General features: G+C 46.0%; 1 protein-coding gene across 1 annotated transcript in view; it reads right to left on the reverse strand.

Annotated features, from left to right (window-relative positions):
- Positions 1 to 4,607: 4,607 nt before the first annotated feature.
- znf407 (zinc finger protein 407) overlaps positions 4,608 to 9,582 on the reverse strand; it is a 130,088-nt gene continuing 125,113 nt past the window's right edge. The window contains 5 exon segments of the mRNA XM_068730046.1: positions 4,608 to 5,477; positions 5,479 to 5,702; positions 5,704 to 5,760; positions 5,762 to 5,983; positions 5,985 to 6,082. Of these exon segments, the coding sequence (XP_068586147.1) occupies positions 5,246 to 5,477; positions 5,479 to 5,702; positions 5,704 to 5,760; positions 5,762 to 5,983; positions 5,985 to 6,082 (833 nt within the window). The 3' untranslated portion in view covers positions 4,608 to 5,245.

Here is a 9,582-nt window from a genome sequence, read left to right on the forward strand (position 1 = left end):
TGATCAAAGACACAAATGCAGAGCCACATAGGAAAAGTAAGAGAAAAGGGAGGAGAGCCATGCAGGGCTCCCCCCTCCTCCTCCTCCTCCCTTTCCCCATAATAACTCCCATGGACGAGATGAACCGTAACTGAACCGTGGCTTCCCCTGCACTCCACCTCTGCCTCAAACAACTATCGATTTACAGCAAACAACAACAAAAAAAAAAAAGTACACCGTACTCCGACCGTACATGCAACATTACGTGGCCTATCGATGTTAGCGCGGATGTATGTACGCACCAGGATCTGAAGTTCCAGCAAGCAGGGCGCATGTAGAGGGAGACAGACAGGAAATAAACAAACAAGTCGGGTTTAATAGAATTGTACCTGGAGCCCCGGGGACACACACACACACACACACACACACACACACACACACACACACGCAGAGCATATCAGCCGGCATGCTAATACTGCCAAAGGGAAGCCAAAACTAATAGCAGGGACATTAAGAAAATGATCCCCAGGCTGATATGTTTTCTATAGATGGCGACTAAACAGAATTGCTATATTTATCATACTCAGGGAAACAGAGAGAGCGGGAGAGAGAGAGAGAGAGAGAGAGAGAGAGAGAGACCCCCATCCACCCTCCTGTCCCTCTCAGTTGTCCCCAGGAGAGTGATGAGAGTTGCCCCCGGGAGAGGGTGCAAGTTACTGTTTCTATGTATGTGTGTGTGTGTGTGTGTGTGTGTGTCAGCCAACATACTGAGGACTCTCCGCTCTCCTCCCACCCAGCCCACCCTTAGAGTAGCGACGCCACGATGTAAAAACACCACATTACAAGTAAATATCCTGCCTTCAAAGTACAAAAGTACAGAGGCATTAATCTTTTAGCACCAGCTGTTCCCGCCCGCAAGATGCTAGTCCTATGTGGAACTTTTACAGACTTTTATGGGTAAGCACACCTCGCTCAACACAAGTGACTCCAGTTCAATGCAACTTGAGTTTGCCTTTGAATGGCAAAACAAAATGCAACATTTAAATGGATGGATGTAAAAAAATAAAAACCTCCCTAAACCAAAGAAAAGCTTGGTATAGTGAAGTCATTGTGTGCATTTGTCCATGTGTGGGATTTCTCCACACTTTAGTGCTTCCAAGTCAGCGTCCGGTGACCACAGAAGGACACTGGTCAACTTCCTTTGAGTCCAGATCAGCTGGAGGTCTGATCTGTCAGAGTCTGATGAGTCAGGGTGCAAACTGTAGGTATATCGTGTGTTTGAGTTGGTGCCAATCCAGGTGACTGGTGTGATCCTACCACAGAGCAGATCCTTCATCCAGCTGGTTCAGGGGAAAAGTGGATCAGAGTTCCTGGGAATCCAGCCGGGAGGCTCACCGTCTACCGGACCTCCTCCCTCAAGAAGAGACCTGACCTGCATTTAAACAAAACAGGCTCATAGTCTCTGTTCTGCTGTTCTTCATATATTCATGAATGTTGAGCAGCATCATACTAAATCACAACAATATCAAGGTTAGCGCTGACTGAATGCAAATACCTAACGTATTAGAAAATTATTTGTCGTTCTCTCGTTCAAATTCCAAATACTCAACTGATAGCGGAATGATTTGTTCCGACAAATTATGTTTAGCATATATTAACACAATTTACAATAATATAGAGCTAACAGCTCAGCCGATATATGAGTGAGCAATAAAACACATGTATCGTATGAACTAAATATTAAAGCCACAAACCGTTCTCTCTCAGTGAAGCAACACTGTAACTGTCTGTGGAACACAGCAGCTGTTTTACATATCGAGGAAACACAAATACTCTTAGCAGCAACGGTACAAATACATTCTGTTGTTCACTGTTTCTTAACAAAAATACTGCTTGACAATCACTGAATTACATGTAGAAACATGAGTAGTATCACGTGATTAAGAACTCCACATAATAAGATTTAAAGACACTTGATATTCACAAAGCACAGTAAAATAAGCTTTACGTGGAAACAAGCTAACCTTAGCTTACCACGGCAGGTGAAGTGCAGCTAATCACGCGCGCAGTGGCACGCGCAGATGCGTTGTCTTCCGGTCTCTGCTGGACTTCAACAACCGTTTTGACTTAATGTTAGTTCACGCTGTTCACGTGTTAGTTCACGCTGTTTTCCAACATGGTTGAGAAGCTCGAAATGTCGTTAGTTGCATGGAGCAAGAAGCTCGAAATGTCGTTAGTTGCATGGAGCAAGTTGTCGTGTCTCTGGACGTCTCTGGACGTCGCGGACCTCCCCTCGCGCTCGCAAATTGCGCAAGTATTTGGTCATTTTAGTAACTTCACCGCAACACTTCCGGTAATTCCGGTAGGTTGCGGCAAATTGGTTTTGCCAACCGCCAATAAACACAGAAGAAGAAGAAGAAGAGAGAAGAAGAAGAAGAAGAGAAGAAGAAGAAGAAGAAGAAGAAGAAGAAGAAGAAGAAGAAGAACAACAACAACAACAACAACAACAACAACAACAACAACAACTTCCGGTATTTTTTAGTAAGTGATGGACATGGGTGAAAATTACGTTATTACAATTGTAGTGTCTAATGACAAAAATAAATAAAACCATATTAACATAACACTTAAGTCAACTGTGTATATATTATATATATATATATATATATATATATATATTATATATTTAATCATATATGTATGATATACTGCATATTGTATTATTTAATAACGGTTACTGATGCATTGAAGAGTAAGCAGCATGTTGAGCATCATCAGTGGCGCTAACTTTAATTATTTGACATGCTTGTAGTGTCACAAGATGATTATAATGTGTTGCATGCAAAATCTGCCAGGTAACTAAATGAGCATAATAATACCAACAAAGTAGCTTTCTGGTTCTAAAGAAGTCAAATTACGGCAATGGGATTTTCAATAGTTCCAATGTAACCGTTACTTAATACTTTAATGTGTTACTTCCTCCTTCGCACTTCTTTGCCCTCATCTCTCCATCCGAGCCGACCCCTCCTCCTCCTGCCCTTTTCCGGCTCTCCAATTAAGCATCAGCAGCAGGTTTCCATCAGCCGTCTGGTCCGCTGCAGCAGGACTCTTCAGAGCAGAGGCCTGTCAGGAATGAACTCATCACTGGGTGACAGCTGCTAATTTCTTTCTCTCTCTTCCATGTCACACGAGTGGCCTGCTGCAGTTAATAATGAGCCATCCAGCCCTGATTAGGGCCCGTACAGGAGGAGGGCGGAGAGGCTCGCAATACAGTACACAATCACTCGGCCAGACATGAAGCATAATGTGCGAGCGCGGGCGCAGATGGACATTCCTATTGAGAACAAAAACACCAACACACACACACACACAGGGAACTGGGGCTGTCGGTGGAGGACATGAACTCAGCTTAGCTCAGTCTCTAACGTTGTTGTGTGAGCACTTACAGTAACAGTTATATCTAACATGTTGACTTATGTAAACAGTGGTGGGAAACCCGAGAGGTCACAAAATAAATGCGGGGGGGTCACAATATTATTTTAGAAAAGAACAAAAAGTTTTTCTATATAATAATAATACATACTTCGAAGAATGCAGTTGCAGTCCATTATGAAACACTAACAAATTCAGGTTACATGGAGTTTAATACTTAACTTCTTCTGCTTTCCATATTTTGATATTAAACCTGAATAACATATGGTTATTTAGCAACAGACCATGTCACAGTTGCATCTTTTACCACTGAGTGAGCGTTAACAAACTTTGGCTCACAGGCGACGTATGGATGCTCACACAATGTACTGATAAATGTGTTTATCTTTGCGGAATAGGAAGAAAAAAAAGAGCATGAAAAGACTGTGTGAGTTTATAAATGCAACACTGGGCTGAGAGCAGGAGACAAAGACGGGCTGAAAGGCAGGACAGGTGTTCTGTGAAATCACAGGCTCCCTTCTGTCTGTGCGGTTGTGGATTTCACCGCTCTTTCACTTCTCTCTGGCCTCACCTCCCTCAACGTCCATCTGTAATCCTCTCATTTTTCCTGCCCACCGCTCCACCACTTTCTCTCCGAGCCTACCTCCTCGCTCGTCATGCATGCGTGTGTGTGTGTGTGTGTGTGCGTGTGTGTGTGTGTGTTGAAGGGATGATCTTTTGATGCCCTCTGTGTGTACGAGTGCTTTGTCTCTCCACTTTCAGCGGTTGGCCGTTGTGTTTTTCAGCCGTCATACTGCTCTCCCACTCACTCCATCAGAAACCAGGCCTGTGTAGGGGCCTAAATGAATATTGATTCTCCCTCCAGTGCTGAAGACTGCCGGGGGGGGGGGGGGGGGGGGGGGGGGGGGGGGGTGTCGTGTGCAATGAACAGAATGGGCCTGATGGGGGGAGAGAGGAGAGGATGACGATAGGATGATGGTGATCATGATGACGATAATGATAATGGTGATGATAATGACTGTGTTAGTGATCAGCAAGCATGATGGGAGCCATCAGCTGATGCATGTATGTTGCTTGTAGGATATGCGCTGTGCTGTACATGGAATGACAGTTATTGACGCTGAACTGTAAGATCGACATGACGATTAACAGCAAATACGGCGAAGAAGAAAAAACAAATCTGGACACAGTTGTTAAAAATTAGAATCAATTTTTATTGTCAGAAATTAAATTGCATTAATGGTTCGTCGAGGTTTCCCCAAAGCTGAACTTACAAGCAGCTGATATATAATTATCATCTCTGTTCTATTACATATAAATCATCTGTAAGATCTGTCTTGGAGTTTTTTTTGTCCAAAAAGTTATTTCATAACTATAATATGCTAATCTGTAGAAAGTATGGGGGAAAGGAAATAGACAAGAAATCATAATTGTGTCATAGTCAAAATCCTAACAAACAAAACTTAAGGTAATATTAAACAAAAGTATCAAAGAAAACAAAAAGCATAACAGATATTTTGCTTTATGACTTTATTCAAAATGAATTCCAGGAGGAAATAGATTCATTTCCTGAAGTTGCATGGCATTGATCGAGTGGTTGATGTAGTCTTGGTGGATGTGAGGATTGCAAGTTAACTCACTTAGCACCAAAACCAGTTTCCAGCCCTGCCCCTCCCAATAAAGGATGTTTGACCTGAGTGTAGCGTAGTAAAAAAAACAGAGAACAGAAGTGATGTAAAAACTGAATGTGTAGGCTTCATCACAACAAGGACATGTAACAACAAATGCACTTCTTTTAGTACATTTCTCTGTCCGCTACCCTTCCAGAACTATATTATGAGGGGGTCCCGTCCAGATAGACCACCATCTCTTCTCCGGCCTGCGGCTCCGCCTGCTGCACCTCCACGTCGCCTGCGCCGGCCTCTCCGTACACGCCTCCCTCCACCTGCAAGGTGCAGTTGTCCAGCTCCGTCACGATGTAGTGCGTTCCTTCGTCGTTGACAATAACCTGGGTCAGGCCTTCCTTCATCATCTGGGACGCGGCGAGCTGCAGCACCTCCTGCATCCCGTCCTGCCGATGACCGCACCTCCTCCTGTTCCTGCTTCACGTCCGGCTGCACTACGCTCTGCACGGCCTCGGCTATCTCAGGGCTCAGGACCTCGTGAACGACGGCGGCCTCCCCCCGCCTTTCCTCGTGGTGGCCCATTTCGCTGACGGCGCTGAGCAGAGCGTCCAGCGCCGTGGACGACTCCGAGACGATGTGACTTTGTCCGACTCCTCTAGCCATGGCCCCGCAGCTCTTTCCTGGCCTCCCCCGAATCCAGCACCACGTACTGGGTGCCGCCTCCCGGCCAGGTGGGCCCCCGCGGAAGCCACTTCCCTGCCCGAGGCTATGAATTGTCCGTCCTCCGTGATGTGGAGCACCTCCGCCACCTGGCCGGCCATGGCCAGCGTCTGCAAGGTGGCAGCGGCCGACTCCTCCAGGGCCTGGTCGATGGTCACCTCCCCGTCGCTGTAGCCCTGGATGATGATGACCTGCTGGACCGGCTCGTCGTGGATGGACGCCTCCGATGAGTCCCTTATTGTGCACAGGGGAGTCCATGGCTTCTGATTCCACAAACGTCGCCCCCTGACCCTTCAGACGGCACTCGAAGGACTTGGACACGATACCTGGGGGACACAGAGACACATTTGATTGTATTTTTTTTTTTTTTTCTGATACTTTTATTCCATTTCTGGAAGAAAGGTGAGCGCCTTGAAGCACTTCATGCTTCATGTGTTGTAAGGAAAAAGACCATCGGAGCGCAAATGTTTTGTCCAAAACAGAATGTAAAAGGAAAATAATTTAGTGGCAAAAAGGTCCAAAAGACCAAAAACAAACTGCACATACAGTACCACACATGGCCCTTTAATGTTCCTTTAACTATTAAACTTATTATGTTTGTGCATCCATCACTGTGACAAAGAGGGGGGAAAAAAAAAAGCTGTGAGGAAGTTGATATAAAAGGTAATGCGACACTTCACGTACTTGCGTCACTTAATGCATGAAAGGAGACAGAATATGGAGATATTAGGCTGGCGGAAGAGTGTGGTGAGACACGGCTGGTGCTAATTGAGCCACACTGTGCCCTCTCAGATCACAGGTTGCCATGGCGTTTCCAAGGTGATAGGAACAGTGTTAGAAATGCCATTGTTTAAACAGCGCCTGGCTCAGACATTTGTAGGCTAATCTATGCAGAAAATGGGAATTTGAGACAGTGAAGGGGGGGTGGTGGTGGTGGGGGGGGGGGGACTCTGTTCACGCCTCGGCTTCCGTGCACAAATGAACTTATTGTACAAATACTGGAAGCGCGCACACGCACACACACACACACACACACACACACACACACACACACACACACACACACACACACACACACTTTAGTGTCACAGAAGGAGTACGTTGACCCTGATTCGCTCTGTTTTAGCTTCACCTGAAGGTCTGCACTTGAAAGTTTGCAGATTCTACAACCCTTTAAAAAAAAGCTCTCTTCAAAACATCAAATTATTTGGAAATAACAAAAAGAACTTTTGTTGCTTTTATCTAATTTCCTGAAAAGTTGACATTTCGGTGGTACAGGGTTTACCCCCCCCGGGGCGATCACACAGATCTCACAGTACATACAGGACCAGACTCATCAATCATTGATATTCCTATCTCCCCCTGACATTTAATGTCCTGCACTCACGAGGTTGACAATGTGATCAGAAAGACTGAGTCTGACCCCAACGGTGCTCCGTCCTCCGCCGCTGTAAACAACAGGCTCAGGCGCTCCTGTTGGACATGGAGGCGGGCGACCGCTGATCAGTCCTGTGCAGATCCACTCCCAAAATAGTACAAATCTGCACATGATGCGCTGGAGGAAGCGACGAACAAGAGTGTGCGTTAACACGGACAGAAATGCAAAGAACTCCATTTTAGAGCGTTTCAACTATCAATAACAAAAATAGTGTTTCTGTCTTTTCTAGAAGTGTCTTCGAGGCTGTAAAGACGCTGGTTGTTGCTCAATTTGTCCAACATCAGAGGAGAAGAGCGGCAAAAGATTGCTTATGCTGTATATTAATCCGCCCTGTGCTGCATGTTCACGCTTCGCATACAGTATCATAAAACGCTGAAAGCTGGCACTGTCCTAAAAGCGAGAAAGATGACAACTTGTTATTTTAATGACACCTGCGCACATACGCCCACACCTGTCTACACCGCCAGGTTTATTCTAGGGAGCAGCTAAAAGTGAAAGAACGATGGACAAAAGACTGCCGTTTTCCACATCTCCCGTCACAAAGACTGTGCAGAAAGGTGGAAGAGTTAGCGTTTTGTGCAGATGGACAGGGCGATTTTCTCCCGGGGATAGAGCTCCTTTCACCCACTCACTTTCATACCTGGCAAGAGCAGTTACCGCGAACTCCGGAGCCGTTTCCTTTTAGGGCCAAAAAAACAAACAAAAAACCAGAGCGATCAGACACCAGGGCCTTGTTAAGAGGGAGGGCTCTTAGTACTCTGCAGCCTTGTTTAGATTGACATCAGGGCCACGTTTTGCATTATAGCTCTAAGTGACCTACAAGACTTTAGTTCGGCCTGCAGGGTTCGTCTGCACAGCTCTAACTCTCTTAGCCTGTCTGTCCTCTCCACTTTGTGATACATCTGCTGCACAGCTCTCTCTCTCTCTCTCTCTCTCTCTCTCTCTCTCTCTCTCTCTCTCTCTCTCTCTCTCTCTCTCTCTCTCTCTCTCTCTCTCTCTCTCTCTCTCTCTCTCTCTCTCTCTCTCTCTCTCTCTCTCTCCCCCCTTATTTACGTAGCATAAGACAAAGAAATGAGCCTTTTTGTGTTAAGGCAAAAACCTCGCTGTGACGCTGCAGCACACCAGCAACAAGTCGGCGCAGTAAATATCAATTCGCACTCTGCAATTTGTATCGCAAGTGACAAGCGCAGCAGTTGGTGTGTGGAGGGAGTCGGCATTTTGAGCAGCAGAGGTTACCTATTTACACAGAGCTACAGGGCCTCATGCTAACTGCCTACGCCGAAGCGCTGCGAGCTGAGAGGTCGGCTGAGGAGGACAATAACTCAGCTTCTGCGGCATTACCATAAAAGCTGTATTATAGATATATACGTGTGTGTGTGTGTGTGTAGAGGGCATGTTAGTGAATGAACTCCTGACTGTACGTATATGTTCGACTTGGTAAACCTCGTTTTTTTTTTGTTTTTTTTGCCAGTTTGTGCCAAATATTTGTTAATGCGTGGACGCATCCATGCGCCTCTCTGAATGCACGCCGGATGCACGTGTCAATATGTGGGCGGGATGTTAAGGTCAGGCGTTACTGGTGTGTGTCAGCACAACGCGTGCTGCTATACCTATTTGTATGTACATGCCAGTCCCCGCTTATATAAGTGTGTGTGTGTGTGTGTGTGTGTGTGTGTGTGTGTGGGGGTGGTACGGCTGCGCGTTGCTAGTGTGTGTGTGTGTGTGTGTCACATTAGCCATGGGGTGCTGTCGGCGGGGACCCCGGCGGCGGCCCGCTGAGGTTATGGAGTGTCACTCAGTCGCCGCAGCCGTGAATCAAGTTAATGTTTGCAGATCCCATCTCTTCAGTTGTCCTGCGCTCCCGGTGGAAGAACAACATTTGAACAGCGTGATTTGGCCCCGGCGAGAGGCTGATGCCTGTTTAATATGTGTTTTGAGTGTTCTGACTGACTGACTCCTTTAACAGGAAGTAGGAGAGAAAGAGAGAGAGAGAGAGAGAGAGAGAGAGAGGAGGAGAGGAGAGACAGAGGGAGAGGCAGGCTGCTTTATTGGCTGTGATCTGAAACAAGATGGAGGCTCCCTGAGAGGAATACAACAACAAGGAGGAAGAAAAAGGATGCTGGGACGGGCGGTGATGTCATCCTGATTTTCACATGACAGGAAAGTCTGAACATTAAAACTAAATCAATGACTACTGAGAAATGTGTACGGAGCTCACAGTATATGTTGGAGAATATTATATGAACTTAATTAATACAAATTCAGAGGTGTGTGGATTTCAGAGGTGTGTGGATATCATTTTCTATCTCTATTCAGATGTTTTTTTTAAGATCAGGTCGGGTTGCTAAGAATTGTGGGAGTCATAGAAGCCGTCCAAGTGGTCCAAGT

Source organism: Cebidichthys violaceus, unplaced genomic scaffold (genome assembly GCF_023349555.1).
Source record: "Cebidichthys violaceus isolate CVI_PGR_0920_01 unplaced genomic scaffold, fCebVio1.0.p SCAF_49, whole genome shotgun sequence".
Taxonomy (NCBI): Eukaryota; Metazoa; Chordata; class Actinopteri; order Perciformes; family Stichaeidae; genus Cebidichthys; species Cebidichthys violaceus.